The following is a 21,223-nucleotide window of genomic DNA, read 5'->3' as shown; positions in this document are numbered from 1 at the left end:
TTATAGCTTTAATAAACCGACATAATTGATTTGATTTTTTTTAATAAAAAACGAACCAACCCAACCTATGTACACCCCTACATACAACAACAACTAGTGGGGTCTGAAAGTTCCATACCACTACCTCATAAGAAATTGAGAAGTTGTTTCCAATAGACCCTCGGCAAATGATTTGTAATACATAATTATTAAAAATTCACAAACCAATATTTGAAATAGCGCAAGTAGAATGAAAGTAACTGAAATCAGCACGTTAGAAAATAATGCAAGTAGAAAATAACTCAGGTGCCCATATACCTGAGAATTTTCTCACATTTGGCTTGGCTGGCACAGGCATTAAATTATTGCAGCTGCAGAATGATTAAAAAAAGTTTTCTGTTACAACTGATTGGGCAATGAGCCACAACTCAATACAACCAATAGAAGCAAATCAACTGGTAAATTAAGAGGAGACTCAGGTGCTGTACAAACTCCCCACAGCCCACTACTTAGTGATAGCCAGGGAAATGTGAAAACCTCTATATAGCTCTATCTAACAAGGGAAAACATATTTCCCGTCATTGATGGCTCAACTTGCGCTTCTTTGCCTGTTTTCTCAACCGCTCCCTCCTTTCTTCTTCTTCTATCTTCCGGAGTTCTTCTTCATCCTCTTTCTTTGCTATTTTCGCACTGGCGAAAAAATTAAAATGGGGTCAGCATTCAGCACAAGGTTTCAAAATTGTATAAAAAGATTCAAAAAATTCCCATTTTAGAGCCAAAACACAAAGGAAATTAACTAATGTTTTGAAATTACTGTTTCCAAACTTGTCTTGACATCACTGCTAAACAAATGGAAATGCCAAAAGGACAGTATTTCCTCTCAATAACAGATGCTGAAAATAGGTCTTGAAAAATACAAAAACATGAGACGATATCACCAACCTTCGCTTTTCTTCCCTCAGTATGTCATCAAAATTAGCCTCCATATCACTAGTATCATCCTCATCTTGATACCTATTGGGATTATACCTGCAAAAAAGAAGATACTTTCTCAAGCCAACAAAACTAGATGAAATTCAACATTAAGCATTACCAAAGCTAGCAGCATCTTGCAGTTATCATAGATCTTCTTAATTAACTATATCTCTGACCCCACCTCTGGTATTGCACTGGATATGTTGTTTAATTTTTAACTATATCAAGTCAAGAACCATTAACTCAAAACAAATTGTATAAGAGAACGTCACACTTAACTTTATCCATTTCCACTAGGAAGTATATCCACTCCTAGAAAAAAGTTTTACTTTATTCACTTGTAGAAAAAAGTTCTTAAAAGGCTATAAAACTTTCCAGTCTCAAACCCTTTGGATAATGAATCAACTAAAAGATACTTGCAAGGAGTAAATTGAAAAGAATAAGAAAGAATAAGTTTTTCTCAAAAAATAATAGGATGAGTAAGTACCCAAACATCCTCCTAATCATATTAATAGCTTCTGCTCCATCCTCTTCTTCATCATGTCTTATTGGTTTTCTTGCAGGGCGTGTATCTTCCGGAAAACGAGTCGCATTTTTAGGAGGCAGTTGTTTTATCTGTTAAAATCACAAATCTGGATTAGCATGTCTTCATCCTTCATCATCACAACTACTCTTTTCACCCAACCCTGACGGACCCTAAACCAAACCAAAATGAAGAGCAAGTAGGCTTTCATTCTCTGCAAGCGAAACATACAAATGAAATATAGGTAATACCTGAGAATTGGATGATGGCATTGCCTGTTTCTGCATCATCGCCTTATGTCTGTATGAAGGCTCAGCTTGTTTCGGCATCACCCTTGATTTTCCAGATTGTAGTATTTCCTTTTTCTGTACCACGGATTGCCTTGGAATAGGAGGTTGCAAATTTGAAGGGGTTGGCTTTTGCAAAGCAGGCACAGTGCTCTTGTCACCTGCTACTGTCAAAACCCTCTTGCCGTTTGGCCCACCTATGTTTTTGGGAGGCACTGCCTTTGGCCCCAAAGGCCGGCCAGGCCCACTCCCTTTACTGCTACCCAGTTGTTTCCTGGAATCTAGTGCTAGTTGATTTTGTTTACCAACTGAAACTGATTTCTGAGTCAACAGTTTCGGCGGCATTTGACTGCTTCCTTGTATAGGTTTCCGTATTTCACGATCATTTAGCAACTTTCTCCCTGTATTGCTTGACGATTGCTTGTTGCCTGGTGGTAAAGCTAATCGTGCAGCTTCAATATCACCAAAAAAACAGAATAGATTTTCTAAATAAATAGATTTATGCACTGAGCTACTTCTAAATAAATGTCCAGATCAACTATGACAGAAAGCGCACCAGAATTAACAGCCGAGGCTTTATGAGGTAAAGAACCTTTTGATGGAGCAGGAAGTTCAACATCATCTGATAAGAGAAATGAGTAATCTCTTGTATTTTTTAACATCTGCACCTTTGTCTTTAACTGCAGAAATTCACATGGCAAAAAATTATCTTCAAGAAGGTATCAGCAAAATACAGAGAGGAGATCTGTGGTAAAACAAAATGAAGAATTTCCACTAATTAATTCAGTACCCCAGTAGTGACTTTTGGTGCATTGCTGCTGGTACCAGATTTTGATCCTGTGTGCTTTGATGCAGAGCTCTTATTGTTCTGCAAGCACAGAAATGCTGTTTAACAGATATAATTTATGCCACAGACATCAATGTAAAGGTATGTGCCATCAATGCCCATTGACTCCAGAGAACAACAATTAACCATGCAATATTAGCATGGCATAGGTGACATTGCAAATCTTTCATAGTGCGAAGGTGGAAGCTAAAGTAGTTGTGTAACTTGTGTTAGGATGTACACTACCAGAGTGTACTTCACTAATACAGTGATGATACCTTACACACCTTCAAGAAATATAGGATTACAAAACTAAACTGAAGCACAGGCATATTCATATGAATTAAAACTTGATACCATACAGTGTGATTTGCGTGAGTTGATTTCATGACTTTTGCTGCCAAATTTGGATTCTCCAATAAGGACTTGCTTTCTTGGATTACTCTGAGAGAGATTACAGGCTGAGAAGGTCCAAAGAAGGAACCATAACTGAAAGTGCCGAAAGAAATAGGAAGTAAGACCACCATAAGCTTCAAAACAGAAAGCTACTAACTTTATTCTATATGTATACCCAATCTTTAAAAAGGGTAAGAGATACTTTCTCATACAACAATGCCATGAAAACTTGAAACAAACAGGAAATATTTGAATTATAGTTTTCAGAATCCAGAATTTGTCGGACTACACAGGGTATATTGCTTTTTTAGAATCTAGAAATCGGAATTTTTGAAGCAGTTCTATTCTATTTATCTCCATTAGTGAAAAATTTCAAGGGAAACTCTGGTAGAGGGAAGACAAGCATATATTCCAACGAAGATACATAAATTAGACACCAAAAATCCACTTGACATATGGGTTTGAAAAAACGACAGAACACACAGCTAACATTCAGAAATTTGCAACAGACTGGATAATAAATTCAAAATCAAGGAAGAGTCCCCCATGGACAACAAACAAGAGTGTCCAAAATCTGAAATGCACTAGTGAGTCTCACTTGTCCCTTGGCAATGCCTTCTTAGTTCCGTGGGAAAGGCCATTAGAAGAACCTAATTCTTTCATCCTCTGCTTCCTGATATCTTCTTTCAGTCGTTGTCTCAGTTCCAGGAACTCCAACGATTCTTCTGGAGGCCGCTGAATTTCTACCTCCTCATATTCCTCTTCACCACCCTCATTCTCTTCACCTTCCTCCTCATATTCATCCAAATCTTCATACTCCTCGTATTCCTGAATCAACAACAAAACCGTCATATCAAAGCAGAAGATAAAAAATTCAAAAGGATATGGAAGATTTAAAAACTAAAATTACATCTCTTTCATATCCGTGCATAGCCGTTCTGGATCAGCCAACCAAATACTCAATAACTCACAAACACCAACAATCAGAAGTCCTGAAAAGAGAGAGATGAAGTTATGACCCCGGAGATAGGCACCCAATAGTAACCACAAAACCTTTTCCACCATAACATAGTAATAATAGAAATTCCACCGAATATAGAAAACTTGTTCCGTTTTACTAACAGGTTCACACCAAATTGAGTTGATTTGCAGAAGAAAAATGCATTCAGCATCTACTAAAGATCAGATTTTGAAACAATAATATAAAAACTTCGAATGGATTGAGAATCTGACAATTCCTAACCTTCTCTGTGACACCGAATTTTTTAGAGTTTCTCGATCCGTACATAATTAAAAAAAATTAAAAAAAAAAAAAGTTGAACGCAATCGAACCAAGATGGTTCTAAGTAATAATTGAGATAACTGGAAATACTCAAACACGTAAAGGATCAAATTTCTGGACTCTCGTCCACGAGAGACAAAGGACCTTAAGTGATTTAAAAAAAAACTTTTTTTATTATTTTTTATTGTTAGAAGCCCTAATTTTTTTAAGGAAGAACAAGAATCCCAAATTTTCAGTAATTAATATCCAAAGAAGCCTACAAATCCAATATATTTGAAAAAAATATTACCTGACTCGACCTGGAATAATAAAAAAACAATACTGATTCATTCAGATCTCAATAATTTTTATGAAAACTTAGTTCCATACCTGAAAAAACTAGCAGATCGAGTCAAATCAGACGAAGAATACCGAGAAAAGCGTTAATTCGAAGAGGAAAAAGCGAAACGGTAGTCGATCTGGAGAAAAACGGCACAACGAGAGCGAGGTAACGATTCGGCTTTGTTGTGAATTGGGAAACGGTGAATGATATAGGAAAAGGTAGAGCTGGAGGAATGACCCAGAACAAACAGCGCCAAATGCTATTGTGCGCCGGGCGTATATAGCCCGAACCCGAATTCGGTTTCAACATACTTGGTGGCTTTTCCGTAAGACGGTGGGAGAAAAATTGCATACAATTAGGGTTGCCTTGGATCTACTTATTCTTTTTTTCTTTTTTTTTCCTTTTTTGGGTTTCCTTATTTGTTGGTTTCTGTTCATTTTCGTTTTACCCAAAGCTCGTAAAAGAGATTTGACCAAGTCATTTTTGAGGTTCTGTTTGGGATGAGAATGGCCTAAAAGAAAGGAAATCAAAACAAACCTTATCCAAAAGGAAGACTTGTATATGTTGTTTCACTATTATGATAAAAGTTTTTAAGGAGGTTTTATGAAATGTTTGGAGGCTAGAGATATATTTGTGGCGTACATAAGATCGATTCAAAATATATACGATGTAATCAAGATTTGGAAAAGAAATAGTAAGAGAAGACGCGGAGTTCATTCTTTTGATGGGTTGCATTAAGGATCAAATTTTAGCTCGTTTCTTTTTTTTATTGTGACGGAAGCATTGACGTGGCAAATTTAAGGTGGTGTGTCATGAGTATGTTGTTTACGGATGACGTTTTGACCGACAAGACTTATGAATTAATGAGTTAATGTTAAGTTGGAGGTGTAAAGACGAACATTAGAGTCTAAAAGGTTTAGGTTAAGCAAGACCAAGACTGAGGTATTTGGATGCAAGTGCAATAAGGTGATGGACGAGTTGACGTGGAAGTGAGACTCAATACAGAGGCCATCCAAAAAAATAGATAGTTTTTTTTACGAGAATTAGAGAGATTTGACGAGTATGTCAATCACTGTAATGGTGCATGGTGGATGAAATTGAGGCGTATTTTTGAAGTCTTGTGTGATTAGTAGGTGCCTCTTAAATTTAAGGGTGAGTTTCACAGGGTGGTAGTTAGACAAACTATGTTGTACGGCGCGAAATGTTGGCCAGTCTGAAACTATCACGTCTAGAAGATAAAGGTGACGGAGACGAGCATGTTAGGGTTTACTAAGAGAGATACTATTAGAAATAAGGATATCCGAGAAAATGTGGGGATGACTTCATTAAAAGACAGGATATGGGAGGCAAGGTTGAGATGGTCTGAGCATGTGACTAGGAGATGCACAAATGTCCTAGTGCGGAGGTGTGAGAGGTCGTTGACTATGAACGAATTCGGAAAGATAAAGGTAGACCAAAAATATATAGGGAGAAGGTGATTAAACAGGACATGTCGTAGTTATAGCTTACAAAGGACATGACCTTAGATAATAAAGTGTGAAGGACATGAATTAAGATAGAAGTTCTTAAATTTTTGTTGATATTTGTTGTTCCGAATAAAATAATTGTAGTAATATTTGCAGATTATACAATACATATAATATATACGTTGTGTATAAGTAAGTATCCGATATGCATGATATTATATTTATATTTAAATTATGTACTTGGTACAAACTTTGTAAACTAGACGTCCCAATGGTTCAAATTCATAACCATCACCCCATCCCACCCCACCCCCATACACACCCTAACAACCAAAAAAAAGAAAATAAATCCATAATCTTGGGCACCAAAAAAATAAATATAAAGTTAAATCACTTAAAACTACAATTTTACTTTTTATTACTATACAATATCTCAAATTTTAAAATTAATTGCAAATATCCCATTTTTACAATTTTTTTTTCTCCAATTCATGTACTAAAAAGTGGCTATAATCAACGAGGCATATTTAAGAGGTTGCCAAGTTTTGAATTTATAATCATGTTCGGATCAAACTACTCATCATCATCTTTTTATTTACAGACAAACTCCATTAACAATCTTCTCCATTTTCCTTCACTTCGAATCCTCAAAATTCAATCTTTTCGAACTCTATGCTCACAATTTCATCATTTTAATAAATTGAAACTTTTCATTTTAGAGCAAAACGCCAATGACGGTGGCTTTTGCCTCTCCTCCACCAAAATTGACGCTCCTTCATCCCTCAGATTCACTCAAAAACTCCTTCAATCTCTAATTTTCTTTATTCTTTACACCTTATATTTTCATTAATTTTATCTTCGCTTCGTCCTTTTTCATTGTACCAATCATCAATTTTGATAAAGACAAGCTTTTAAAAAAATTTATCTTGGAGCAAACATCGCAACGATCTCGCTAAGACAAAGAAGTTGAGGGAAGTTGCTGGTAGAAGCTAAAAAAAAACTGTTGGTGAATCTTCAAGAAAGAAAAAAAAAATAAAAATATCATGATTCCCTCTTTCCAAGGTAGAGTGATTGGTGCCTGAATTTATTTACCTTGCTTAATCTTTTTTTTCATATACATAGCTACAAAGCATCAGTGTTGTCACTTTAACCCTAATATATCTCGTGACTATGTATATATTTGGGGTAATCCTTTGAGATTTGTTGTTACTTCACCCCATATTCATAATATTATTATGTATGTGAGCCCATATACTTTAAATTTGTTATGTATATGTAGTGAAATAAACACTGATGGATTGTTTATTTCAATACATATACATTACAGAGTTATGTATATGTTTATGTACAAGTTATGCATTAACAGTGTTATACATAATATAGTTATGTATATCAACCAATATACATAATTTTGTTAATTTTGTTATGTATATGTGTTGAAACAAACACTGCTGAACTGTTGTATTTTCAGAACATATACACTACAAAGTTATGTATATGTTATGCATTAACATTTTATATGTAACACATTTATGTATATGGCTCTGTTTATTTCAGTGTATATACACAAGAATATTAGGCATGGATATTAAGCATTGTTTTATGTTTTCAAGTTTTGAAAAAATTTATTTAAATTTTGTTGCATATTAAACTAATATTGGTTTGCAATGTGATATATTATTACAGGAAATGCAATTGTCGAAATCGACTTGAGATTCCTCAATATCTAATTTTAATTTAGTGTTTTAAAATTTTGAAATTAGAAAGTTATTACTGAATTAAAGGATTCATTAATTATAATTTCATAAATATAACGTTAATTATGTTATGTAATTAAGATAAATATTTTATTTTCTTAATTATACTTAAATCAATTAGTTCAGATACATCTAATAAAATTAATAATGTATATTGGCGTCCTTTTATGTATATGACGATTGAAATCCGATAAAGAAAAAAATAAATAAAAAAATGGGAGAGCGGGCATATAAGGAGGAAACTAGTAAATCCCATTTATTGGCAAATGAAAATACCCGTTTATTGTTGTAAGTCATGGGTTCGATTCTCGACACCCACAGGCCACAACATCTTTCCGCAGCATTTCCCTTTGCACCAACTAATCACAATATTTCATTATTAGCCAAATAAAAAACAACAAAGCAGCCACAGAGGAAACCCTACCCACCCATCTTCTCGTCTCTACCACAAACAAAAATCGTCACCTGTAAAATCACCCTTTTCTCATCCGGTTCATCGTCCTCTTCCGCTCCTTCACCCGCCGGTTTCTCTCGCTCTCAAAGTCCTCATGTTTTCTTCGTGTTTACGTTTTTGTATTTGACTCGAAATCTTAATTCAGCTCTGTGAGAGTTGTTGCGAACTTTCTAGACTTGACCGTTTGGATCATCTTTGGATTTGACGATCCGGTTATCGGGTGAGTGCTTTATGTAATAATTGTTCGTTGATTGATGCCTGTTATAGTAATAAATCGGTTATTTATGCTGAAGATTTAGCAGTTATTTTTTCAGATCTAGGGATCAGTACTGAGCTAAAACATGTGGATATTTTAATTAGTAACGCGGCGATGTACTCGTGTAGTAGTTTTGTGCTTATTGTTGAAAGTTTGAGGATGAGATAGATGCCTGCAAATGAAGTCGTTTGCGTTGGAATCAAATTGTGATGAATGAAATTTGTTTATAATTATTGGAGTTCGTTTAATTGGAAGAAGTTCTGATGATGTGTGTATCAGCTTGGATTGGAACTGGGAGGGTATTTGTTGTGAAGTAGAATTATATGAGCTCAGCTCTTGGATGGTTGTTTGATTTTTGGGGTTAGTGCGTGAACAATTGCGCACCGGTTTCTCTGAGCGCGACAAAACATTTAATTCATTCAGAAATTCTTTTAATTCTAGTTAGCGGCATATATGTTTTATTTCGCGTATTAGGAAAAAAGGAGACTTATATGTTTGTGTAGGAATAAATGTGTCATCCAGAGTTCATCTAGTCTAAGAGAGCATCTAAGTTGATACCCCAAGGGCTTTAGTCTAATGGTAAGTGTGTAACATGTGCTGTGTGGATTAGGCGCACGTCATATGTTAGAATCCTGTCTTAAAAAAAACTTGGAGTTTATATTGAGAAAGGTAGAGGGGTGGACGAGTCCGGAATCATGCTTCACTGGTCCTCGGGAAATTTCTTGAATATAAAAAAGCGAGAACATCCAAGTGACTTAGAAGATAAGCTATTTCGTTTTGGATGATATGGGTCTAAAAAGAATGTTAGGATAATATGGGGGTCCTATGCCTAATTTTCTGTTATAATGTGTTGTCCTTGGGCCACAATTAATCTTCTGAATTTTAGATTGGATCTACTTGTGAACATGTACTTTTCTTGAATTTCTCCTTCCAAGCATAAAAGGGATCTTTCATGTATTTCAAGTCAGAAATGGTTAGGTACCAAATCAACAAGTTTAGATATTCCAATCTTGTTGAAATCTGTATCTACACTTTCCCTTCCATGAATTGGCTTTTGGACATGTCTTGAATTCATCCTTCAAAATATTAAAGAAAACTTTCATGTATTTCATGTCAGAAATGGTTGGGTATACTGAAGCATTAAGCGTACATGTTCTAGTTTCGTTTAAATCTGGATCGATAGTCTCCCTGCCATGAAATGGCTTATGTGCAAGTCATTAAGAACCAAATGTTTACCTTAGAAGATAGTACCCTCAATATTGAGATTGCTACATTTAGATGAATGTGTCTAAATGCAGCATCGGAACCAATCTTGCGATGTCACTTCTCATCTCTTCTACCAATTAATGTAATATTTGGAGATCAATTAATCAGGCTGAATTGTTTTACACTCACCCTGTATTCTTAACTGCGCGCACAGGCCCTTGGGGATTCCTCGGTTATAAAAGTAAAACAAAAATAATGGCTAAATTCTCCTAGCTATTGCGTAGAAGTTAGAGCAGTGGATGTGCTAACTGATTTGATTATGAAACCTAAGTTTTTCTTTTTTGCTTTCTTCTGTTAAAAAATAATGCAAAATTATGCTTGAGCTAGGGATAGTAATCCACTTAACCTCCAAACGACCCGTTAAACATATGCAAAGTTAATCGCCGCAAGCAACACACCAAGTATGTACCTATTCATATCCCACCTGTTCAAAAGATCTCATGTTTCTTTGCTCCAAAGTACCACATACGTAACTAGGGTTGCATTTCTAACATGTTCGTCTTCTTTCATGAATATTCTCAACTATGCATCACATACTTCACTACTTTTGATATTTTCTATTTTTTAGCAAATTCTCAATTTTGTTTCATTTTCTCGTCTTACTTTCCTTTTTAGTCTGTTTAAAAAAAGAATTGTCTTTTCCTAATTTGGCAGCTCTTTAATTTCAAAACTCCGCATGACTTTTTTTTCAATAACCATGGTGTCCGGGCCAGCTTGTGCGCACCTCGATTATTTCTACAGGATACCCGCCACCTCCTACCTGGAGCAGGTATCATGCAACTCCGTCCACCAAGGCTAGAACAGATGGGAAGAAATCACCTAATGTTTGTCTCTGTTGGGAATTGAACCTGAGACCTCATGGTGCTCAACCCAACTTCATTGAACCATTAGGCCACACCCTTGGATGCGAAAAAAACTCCACATGGCATGTTTGTGATCACATAATTAAAGGAAATTTTGGTACATTATACATATCTTTAGTTAACAACCTTAAGATTCAAAAGTCTTCTTTACTTTCTTAAACTCCTTGTCCAGACAAACAAATCAAAACGGAGGGAGTATGCAGTAAAGTAAGTCAATGGAATAACGGTTGACTTGGTAAAAACACCCGAGGTCAACTTGAATTGTTTAGGGTGGCCTTGGTTCTTAGTTTTCTTATAGTTATGTTGTTCAGGCACTTTAATGCACCTCAGATATTCCACTCCTACTTGTTACCTCCCATCATTAAAGGCATCAAGTAACTCCGACCAGTAAGACTTAAGTAGTAGATACAAGATAACTTGTAGCATATATTTTCTAAACCCTTGTTTAAGAGATCTTTACACGGTGTTTATCACACCCACTTGGAGGAAAACCTTATTTTGAAGGTTCTGTTTTACAAGCAATTAGGATTTTTGTAGGCTCGATGGAGTGCAAGTTTCTTGATTATAGGGAAGGGTTTCAAAGGTCATAGAATAGTGAAAGTAGTACGTATTACTATATTGGTGGGGCGTCTAGTGTAATTTATGATGGCAGGTTGAATATCGAGATACAACAATAGACAATCTGGACCAGTCTTATGTGGTGGCAGATGAATTGCTCAGCCATTGACATCAAAATGTATAGTTTCAAAGGGCTTTTTTTATGATAGTCTTGGAAGTCCATTGAGAAAAGTAGTATAAGCAGAATTTGAAGAGAAAAAACTCCTAACTAGAAGAACATGAGTACCTTCTCCCGCAGGACCTTTCTTTTCATTTATTAGATCCTTTCTGTTTAAGGCTGTTCCAAAATGTTTGTAAATAAGATCTGCTTCAAATAGTGATATTGTTTGTGAAACTAATACTTAAAAGGCTTCTTGTTGACTTGGTTAACAAAGTAAATGGTGTCCTTTATATGGGAGTGTCTTTAGGCGCACAATATGGTGGAATGAATCTACACATGAAACGAAGGGTTTTTTGCACTGCACGTGGAACAAAATCTGTTCTTGATTAACCAAAAGAGAGATAGTGTTGCAAAATTGTTGGATATTATTGGTGTAACTTAAATTGGTAAAGCAATGACAAAAGATCCGAAGTTTAGAGTGGGATCCTGGTTGCATAGAAAGTCGCATACCTCCCACTAGAGAGAGTGGCACTAGAACCGTCACCAGAAAGATGAATAGTGTTTGGACGATCCCGGAAAGTAGTGGTGCTGAAATAGTAGCCAGAAAGGAGCGATGTGTGTGTGGTTGTGCTCTATGTGAGAGGAGAGATGTGTGGTGTTTTTTCCTCAACTGGTGAGACAAGCTAGCAGCAGGCAAAGGTATAAAATGAAGCAGTCAAAATATTCCATGTCTTATTAGTTACTAACTTTTAATGATCCTGTCTCCTTTCGGGTTCTTTAAGGATCTTAAACTCGTTTTCTGCTGTAGCTACTTAGGATCTCGTGTTTCACAATGAGTTAGAGCTAGGTAGTTCTTAAGAGAGAAAATATTTTATTTGCAGGCACAAGCACACGCCATCAAGTCTGGTGGCTAGGCATTGATGGATTCTTTCATTTCTTTTTCTTATCTACTATTTGTGCCCATGTGGAGGTGCATAATGACGTTCTATCCTTTCCATCTAGGGGATTGTCTATTTTACACCAAGAAAGTTCTTGCAGGAATTCGAGAAATTAAAAATGGAGCTGAGTACAATTAAAGATGCCTTTGATCGTGTCACAAAGAAGCAAAAGGTTGCATCATCAAAATCTCAAGAAGTGATTGAGCAGATCGGTCATGAAATAGAACAAGCACTGTTGAAGATACAATCAATAAATGATACTGCATCTTTGAGTGAACACAAAGTGATTCTTAGTGAACTAAAAGCCAAGTTGAAGGAAGTTGCTCCGCTCAGTCAGTTGGAAGGAACACAAAAAGAACTAAATGTTGCACTAAGCAAGTACCCAAAGCTCCTTGAGAAGTCTCTAAATCCTGATATATCAAAGGCTTACAGGAATGTTGGTTCAGATATCCATACTGTTAACCAGATAATTGCCAGCCATTTCTACCGGGAAGGCCACTTTGATCTTGGTGATTGTTTTGCAAATGAGGCCAGAGAATCTGAAGCTGCAGACCAAAAATCTCCATTTCTGCAAATGTATCAGATACTTGAAGCCATGAGGTCTAGGAACTTGGATCCAGCTGTTAGTTGGGCCACCACCAATAGTGAGAAACTTAAGCTAAGTGGATCTGATATTGAAATGAAGCTACACAGGCAGCAGTTTGTAGAAATTCTGCAGAATAAAGGTAGAGATGAAGCTTTAGGTTATGCTAGAACGAACTTCCCACCTTTTGCTACCAAATATTTGGCAGAGATCCAGAGGCTCATGGCCTGTCTATTGTGGGCTGGGAAACTGGATTCCTCACCTTACTCGGATTTACTATCTCCTTGCCACTGGGATAAACTGGCTGAAGAGCTTGCTCGTCAGTTCTGCAATCTCATGGGTCAATCCTATGAGAGTCCATTGAGTGCGACCATTGCTGCTGGCGTCCAGGGGTTGCCAACCCTTCTGAAACTGATGAATGTGATGACTGGGAAAAAGCAGGAGTGGCAATCCATGAAACAATTACCCGTGCCAATAGACTTGGACAGAGAATTTCAGTTCCACTCTATCTTTGTCTGTCCAGTGAGTCGGGATCAGGCAACAGAGGAGAATCCGCCTATGCTGATGTCTTGCGGGCATGTGCTATGCAAGCAATCTATTACAAAACTGTCAAAGAATAACAATACACGGCCTTTCAAGTGTCCTTACTGCCCCACAGAGGTTGAGGTCGGTCAGTGTAAACAATTGTTCTTCTAGTATGAATTGATTGTCTCAGCGTTTGTATTAAAATCTTCTCGTCACCCCTCTTTTATCTCTATTCTCTTTGAACTCAATTCACGTTCATTCGTTACATGGTTGATGGTACCTCTGACCGTAGTGTTAATTGTGCTTAAAATTGCTCTATTCGATGTACTATGGTAAATTGGATGTAAATAGGAAATTCTTTACCATTTCATGCAACTAATTTGAAATGCCAGTACAATCAGTTGTTGCTCTTGAAGTCTTTCAGTTCGTGTACCTTAGGTCAAAATGGGTTCTGGAGGAAATAACGTAAGAAGTAATTCGTTCGAGATTGATTAGTATACATGTACGAGATGAATTCTGTTTCTTTCCTAAGCCCCCTCCCCCTCTCTTCCCCCTTTTCTTTGCAATAAGCTTTTAACTGGCGCGATGCGTTCCATCTCCACCTGAGCTCTTAATCTGTTATATGCAAGTTTACATGGTGGAGTGGACTACAGGTAATATGAACTGAAGTAGAAGAAATACTTGTTATATGGGTCTAAATATTGTTGAACATAGCAAGCGGTCGGTTGATTGACTGAATTGAGCAACCGAATGGGTGTTTGGATAACCTTTTGGAGATGCTACTGTGTTTTTGGTTTGAATGAATAATCAAAACAACCTTGGTGACTCCTTAACTTTATGTTTTTCGGAAGATACGACTTTTATGGATTATTATTCTTATAAAAGGTAATTATTTTTCTGAATAAACATCCCATGTAAGCACATGACTTTTGATTGAGGTTTTTAATAGGGTATCTTCTTGATGATGTCTATTTCTTGGTTGGTTAGAGCCAATTTGTTGAATAGCCCACAGTTCTCTTGTCGTTTCTGTGCAGACGATTCTCTGTGGTTAACCAACCAAACACTTGTGAAGACATGAAATATTATGGATAAAATGTCCCTCATGTGAATAAAATATCTGTTTATTGGGACACATCTCTTTAATGGTGTCAAATAGTGATCTATAAATAGCAAGAGGTGATCATCATAAAGTGTTGATCACAGATATTTATAATTTTCTCTGATTCTTTTGTTCCCTAGATCCATTATCAAAACTTACTCTAAGCTAGTACGTATGTACTCCCTCCATTTCATAATAAATGAATTGTTAGATTTTGACACATATATTAAGGAAGAAGCATTAAAGATATAAATTTAACACAACCTTTCATTTTTACTTCCAAAAAAGAAAAAAGTTGACCTTATAATACCTTTTCAAAAGTTAATTGATTGTCAAATCATAAGGAAAAATTTAGAAAAAAATTCAATGATTTACTTATTTCGAAATGAAGGGAGTATTATCTTTCTAAATATAAAGAAATTGATTCATCATGGTTGGATCTGCCCATTCATTTTTCCACTTACTCATATTAAGTGTTTTATGCCAATTGGGACACGTATCTTTGGATCCCAGAGATCTGGTGAAGGATACAGTGTTAAATTGGTAAAAAATGTGACAGCCCCACAAATAGAGAACATGATCCGAGTAAGAAGACACAAAGTACAGCATATAGTAATAATTGTTTTAGGCATTACCTTTTCCATTGGCTATTTTATCGTAAATTTATGGTGATATATATAAAGAAGTAAAGTAGGTGTCTTTTTGATTCCAATGAAATTGTTTGGTTTGGATTGGTAAGAATTTGTCTAAAAGGAAGCATATTAAACGTACCAACTCCTATAATCTTTTTTGATATTATAGTACTTTACTTCTCAAAAAGCTCTAACAAAGTTGAGCAATTTCAGGAGTAGACCACCAAAAAAGTGAAAAGAAGTACAGTAATAAGCTTACTAGGTGTTTGGTCATAGGTTCCAAATACTTTTTCTCTATATTTGAAATTTATATAGATGGAGTCGAAGATAGAGTTGTGTTTGTTTTTAAAAACTAATATTCTTACTTAATGTAACTAAATATAATTTCAAAAGTAAAAAGTGAGTCAAATTACATGTTATGTTATAAGTTATTTTCCAAATTTAAATAATTTCGAATTAAATTTGAAATTTTATGACCAAAACTAGTTTCAAATGAAATAATATCTTTTCCCCACTTTATAGTACTAGTAATTATTTACTTTCTTAAACCTTTTTTTCTATCTCTTCCTTTCATGCATATTTCCATTTGCAAAAAAGGCTCTATATCTTTTTACCTTAGTTTCCACAAACGTATAGCTAAAGTTATGCTAATGTGGAATTTCATTAAAGTGCATAAACAGATCACTTTTTTCTTGCTAATTTTCTTGGGATTTTCAAGAACAGAAGATTTATCTAGAAACTAAATGGAGTTGATGATGATGATTATATGTGGTCCATGACTCTTAAGCATGTGATTAAGGCTCCCCACATTTGCTTTTTGTTATTGGGATTAGAGAGGGTAAATTAAAATAATCCCATCCCCACCCTCTTTGTTGGGTCATTAATTTTCAATTTTTTTTGAATCAATTGATATTATCTTCCAATTCTTTTGAATCAATTGAAAATGACACTAAAATAGAGATGTATATCATGTCCTGTGTTTTCATATTTGGCAGTAGTGTAAAATTTCTTTGTCTCGTTCCACTTCTCCCATATTGATTTTAACCATTATGTCCATTACACAAGTTGATGATAGATTAAAATATTCCTTTATTTTTATTTTATGTAGCACATTTTGATTCGACTTAAAAATTTAAACATATCGTTACATTTGTGTGGTGATTAATTTCTTGAAACTTCTAACTTTAAATGTGTCACTTGTATTTGATTATAATTCTTTTGATTACAGTTAAAGTAAGAAGTTTTAAGTCACAATATTTTCAAACATAGAATTATACCATTAAAACAACGTCAACAACATATACTTAATTTAATTTTATAAATGAGAGAGAATAGAATGTATAAGAATCTCACCCCTATTTCGTGGATGTAAAGATGCTTCTTTTGATAAAATAATGTCAAGTGGTAAAAAAACAATGTCGAAGTAATTTGGACTTGGCATTATTGAGTAGGAGGGAAATTGTATTTATTTGCTCATTAAATTAGCCTGGATTTTTGTGCAATAATTCAGCAGAGATGACCCCAAGATCATTAGAGAATCGTTGTGATTTTTGTATTCTCTGGAATTATTTGATGAGCAACCAGGCTCGTGCTGTGTACATTGAATACATGTTGTCCTTCATCAAAATTAAAGTACAAAAACAGTTGTTTTGCATTTGCTCATATATTTAACATCAAATTATATGAATTCAATATAACACCCACCTTTCCAGTCTCTATTCTTTGACTAAACCATCAGCTATTTTGTTTGATTCATTAAAAAGGAAAATAAATCTTCTGTATAAAGGACCATCAAGATAAGCAAAAATATCATTTCGATAGAAAATACTATTTCAATCCAGATATCTAATCAGAACATTAGTTCATTCTCGAGTGTAGTTAAATGATAAATTTATTTCTTTCGCCTTTTTGACACCATTTAACGAAATAAATCATTCCATGCAGAATCAGTATATAGGACTGTTGTTTCTTCTATTAATTTAAGTTCAGTAACAATAAACAAATACTATATTATATTATGCTGCATTAGTTAGCCTTAAATTTCCAAAACCAACAAACTTAAATTAAGAGAAACAAACAAAAGATAGAGAGACAACCACTGACAACAAATTGAAGAAGGATTATTCTGTTCATCTCCATTTAAACATCATTGAAATCTCTACATAATAAAAGTTAAAAAAAAGGATTATAAAAGTTTTGAGAGATAATAAAAGACAAAAGCACATAATACCTCCTCTAACACCCCCTGCCCAGCCCCACCGACTGCCTTAATCAAATCAATCACCCAAATGTGGGGTACCCACTTTACCCTTTCACTATCTGTTGTTTTCCTCTGCAGAAAGCGCCGAGCCGTCGGGTACCCCTTGTCGTTTTTTATTTTTTCCTTATATGGATAGGCCCTATATTTTGATCTAATTTCTACAATATTAAAAAAAGAAAAAAAAAACAATTAAAATCTTGCATCTTCGAAGCCGTGTAAGTCACTGACTCTATTCAACGACTTTCTCATGATAGCCACTTTAGCTAGCCTTTCAGCTGCTCTCCAAGCCGATGTTGGCGTAAGCGGCTCAGCTTTATCATCTTCTCTTTGTTGTACGTCTATTCTACGCCGATGCGGCCGCTGAGGTTGAGATTGAAACTGAGACTGAAACTGAGCTTGATTATGCCTTTTGTAATGTAGCTCAGACAGCTCGGTTTCCAAGCCAGGAAGGAATTCGCGAGTTGAGCTGGAATTGGACTGAATGAGCAAAGCTCGAGCCGAGGACAATAAGTGGTGCGCGCCGGTTAAGTCATTACGCTCAATCATTCGGCGAGATTCGGCTACGGCACGTGTGGAAATGAAAAGGTCTCTAAGCCGTTGGATATTTGGAGTTGATGATCGAACGGCGTGGGGACGCGGGACTAAAAGAGCTTGTTCTTTACAGTATACGAGCTCTTCTGTTGATGGGTCTTTGTAAGAGCATCGAACGGACAATACATGGTGGGCCCCAATTACTGACGTGGGAACTTTTAGTTCCACCAACAATTCCCTTTCTTCCTCGGCGTAGAAATCGCCGAGTCGAAGTGAACCGGAACCGAGTGAAGCGGGCCGGTTTGTGTAGGAATAAACCGCTGCTACTTCCGCCGGCGCTGAACCGGAGACGAACCCTAGCTGAACTTTAAGGTCCTGAACGACGAAGTTTAGTTTACGTCCGATGAATTTCGTGAAGGTTTCTTCGTTGGATTGGTTCAGTCCGATTGAATGTACCGGAATCTCCAGGTTGTTGAAGCGCGTGCAGGTGGAAACGATGGAGGATTGATAACGTTGATTGGTGGAGATGGTGGTGGTGGCGGTGGAGCGTTGATTTGGATTGTCTGATAAGAGCATGATGCTCGCGACTGGGTTACGTTCTCTGCGATCTTCTAGAACCTTGGCAGCCTTTTTGAGGGCGTCGCTTGCACTGGTTCCTGTTCCATCTAGAGCAACAATAGCATCCACAATGCGACGTGCCGATCGTTTTCCGCTTGATGTCATTCTCCGTAATGGTAAAAGCCTTTTAGAGGTTGTGGAGAAGGCGACAATGGAAAGGCGATCGGATGAGGATAGCGATGATATTACTAACCTCATAGCACGTTTCATCATTTGGATATTTTGAGGTTTCATTTTTGCACTAACATCAAGCACCATAACAAGATCAATAGGTGCTCTTCGAGCTGTCCTTGCTAACGCCGGTGGAGCTTTCAGTTTCAGTATAATCACGTACGTTTCATGACTCCGGCCAACAGATACAACGGCAGCTTCAGGCAATAACCTCAACTCGAAGTTGGTAAAATTTACCAAACTCTCCTTCACCGGCTTCACGTTTGCATCGACGAAAAAGCCTTGAAATTCTTCCACCACATTATCCTCCTCCTCATCGTACTCATCTGATTCCGGAATCGGATTGAATCGAGCACCAGAAGTAGGAGACATCAGTGGCTCATCATCATTGTACACCTTTAAAATAGGCCTTCCTTGAAAGCTGCTTTCATTTGTAAATTTGACATCTCTTTTAGCTTTGGGTGATGGAGATACTTCTCTAATTGTTTTCTCTTCAACTTTCACTGGCTTTTGAGTATCGTGTATCGACAATAGAGGCAGCTCCTTCCATTCAGAATGGCAAACTGGACACACAAGGGCGGTTTGTTTCCTCAACAGAGCTGCTATACATGGGAAATGAAAACTGTGAGAGCATTCCGCCGTGAAAATGGCTGTGCCTTGCCCAGTCTTCACCGTCTGTAAGCATGTGCCGCACTTTGTCTGCTGAACAAGGAAAACAGCAAGTTAGAAAGAAAAAAAAAAGGATAACTTTACTGTACATATAATTGGATTTCACTGTGCAGAAATGTGTATGATGGGAGAACAGGAAAGCGAACAGTATTAATCAGTTATAGTTACCTTAGGAAAACCTAAGCTGGATTTGAGAAGCGAAAAAGTGGAAGGTGAACGAGGGGAAGATGGCGTAGAGCTATTGAAAAACCGTGGACTGTTTTTAGTTTTGCATTGAAGCTTTGGACTTCCAGGAGCTGACGCCGCCTGAATAGTGGAGGTAGATGGCGGAGCAGCAGTGGTCCGGCAACGGAGTATTGAACTGGAAACTGGTGGTGACTGGAAACGTGGCGTTGAAGGGTTAGAGAAAAACCCAAATTTGGAACTTATCCTTGGACTCGGAGTTGGGTTTGTGCTGTCTTGCTTTTCTTTAGTATCTCGATCTCTGGGGATCGATGTGCAAAAAGCTCTTCGCCATCCCAAAACCATTGTGAGTTTTCTGATTCTTGTCTTTCTATCTCTTTGTACTTTTTTGCTTTTTGCTGTTTGATGATGATGATGATGGTAATAGAGAGAAAAAGGAGAGTTTGGCTGTTGTTTAACTGGCTCTATGAAACGGGATTTGGTAGTAACAAACCAAACGGAGGAAAAAACATAGTAAGGGAAGAAGATAAAAGAACAAGACAAAAACAAACTAAACTTCTGTTTCCTCACTTTCTTTGAATATAAATCCTTTCTTCTTCTTCCTTTTTGCTCTTGTTGTATGTAATGTTTCTTTCGCTTTCCTTTTTCTCCCTAATTCTTAATCAGCAAACACAAAAAGACCACTGCATATATTACCAAGAATACTTTAATGTGAAACTGAAAATCCCAGTGAGTCTCTTTTATTGGATTGCAGAGGCTTTTTCCGAGGTGGGAATATATCTTTAAAAATAGGGGGACCAAAGTTTATAAACTTTATTTTTACCAAGTGGGGGGTATATGGGGATTACCGGCAAATGGAGGTTTGCCTGACTATGGGTTTTAGCAAGTCAACGTATTGGCTTTTACACTTTATCTGCAGACTATTTCTATTTTCACGATTAAATAGGACTCTCTATGCAAACCATCACTGCTATGAAATCTTATTAGCCAACTTGCATATATTTAATTCTTTCCTTTGTTAGCTCCATTTTTTCTACCTTTTCCCCTACAGTAGTTTTTACCTTTACATCTTTTTTACTCTTACCCCACGTGATTCGTTTGAGTACACTTACAACCTCCTTTTGATATATTTGTCTCAAAGAATTATGAACTTTGGAACGGGATGGTCCAATAACAGTGTTTTTCAAATTATGTAAAGTCTAATACAATAATAATAGTATCGAAGTAATTAGGGTAGATGACGGAGTTACTTCGAAATTCTTTAACTTTTGCATATATTCTGTATGATATTAAAAATTCATTAAATATTAAAAAAAAGAAACTTGGAAATCTATTAATAGAGTAATGTGTGTTGAAAAGGAACATTTTAAAGAGGTACAAATTTAGAATAATTGATGAGGGTTCACAAGAATTTGATAACTTTTGTGTGCGTCCTATATTCATATTGAAAATCCAATAAATTTTTAGGGAAGTGTTAAATGACCATAATTTTTTGGCGTAAATTTGGTCATAATTGTGAAAAGACTTACATAGCCTTGTGAGTTTTTTCTCAAATAAATTCCCACACAGGATAAAAATATCAAAAGATTAACTAGTTTATAGTGTAAATCTAACTTTTTTTTATTGTGGGCAAAAGGATTATTG

General features: G+C 36.2%; 3 protein-coding genes across 8 annotated transcripts; 1 reads left to right on the top strand and 2 right to left on the bottom strand.

The window, feature by feature from the left end:
- Positions 1-336: 336 nt before the first annotated feature.
- On the bottom strand, positions 337-5,309 carry LOC107860137 (protein SPT2 homolog). Its single transcript, XM_016705393.2, has 10 exons — positions 4,638-5,309; positions 3,897-3,978; positions 3,585-3,814; positions 2,953-3,079; positions 2,555-2,632; positions 2,321-2,444; positions 1,729-2,216; positions 1,442-1,569; positions 922-1,008; positions 337-669 (listed from the first exon to the last, which is right to left on the bottom strand). Exons 2-10 carry the CDS (start codon positions 3,915-3,917, stop codon positions 558-560), a joined length of 1,395 nt encoding a protein of 464 aa, XP_016560879.1. The 5' UTR covers positions 3,918-3,978; positions 4,638-5,309; the 3' UTR covers positions 337-557.
- Positions 5,310-8,028: 2,719 nt separating this feature from the next.
- LOC107860135 (protein RMD5 homolog) lies at positions 8,029-13,807 on the top strand. 5 transcript variants are annotated; one of them, XM_016705389.2, is made up of 3 exons: positions 8,073-8,487; positions 8,582-8,883; positions 12,409-13,807. In XM_016705389.2, exon 3 carries the CDS (start codon positions 12,427-12,429, stop codon positions 13,585-13,587), a length of 1,161 nt encoding a protein of 386 aa, XP_016560875.1. In that variant the 5' UTR covers positions 8,073-8,487; positions 8,582-8,883; positions 12,409-12,426; the 3' UTR covers positions 13,588-13,807. The 5 variants fall into 5 exon arrangements, with proteins under 5 accessions (XP_016560874.1, XP_016560875.1, XP_016560877.1 ...); XM_016705391.2 differs by having other exon boundaries at positions 8,570-8,883; XM_016705388.2 differs by lacking the exon at positions 8,582-8,883 and having other exon boundaries at positions 8,029-8,487.
- A 3,449-nt stretch (positions 13,808-17,256) lies between these two features.
- LOC107860134 (E3 ubiquitin-protein ligase WAV3) lies at positions 17,257-20,450 on the bottom strand. Of its 2 annotated transcripts, none has more exons than XM_016705387.2 (2): positions 19,565-20,450; positions 17,257-19,426 (listed from the first exon to the last, which is right to left on the bottom strand). In XM_016705387.2, the coding sequence occupies exons 1-2, from the start codon at positions 19,922-19,924 to the stop codon at positions 17,597-17,599; spliced, it is 2,190 nt and encodes a 729-aa protein (XP_016560873.2). In that variant the 5' UTR covers positions 19,925-20,450; the 3' UTR covers positions 17,257-17,596. The 2 variants fall into 2 exon arrangements, with proteins under 2 accessions (XP_016560873.2, XP_016560872.2); XM_016705386.2 differs by having other exon boundaries at positions 17,257-19,429; positions 19,565-20,449.
- Between the last annotated feature and the right edge of the window lie 773 nt (positions 20,451-21,223).

This window comes from Capsicum annuum, chromosome 2 (genome assembly GCF_002878395.1).
Source record: "Capsicum annuum cultivar UCD-10X-F1 chromosome 2, UCD10Xv1.1, whole genome shotgun sequence".
NCBI lineage: Eukaryota > Viridiplantae > Streptophyta > Magnoliopsida > Solanales > Solanaceae > Capsicum > Capsicum annuum.
This window is presented reverse-complemented; position numbering and strand designations above follow the sequence as displayed.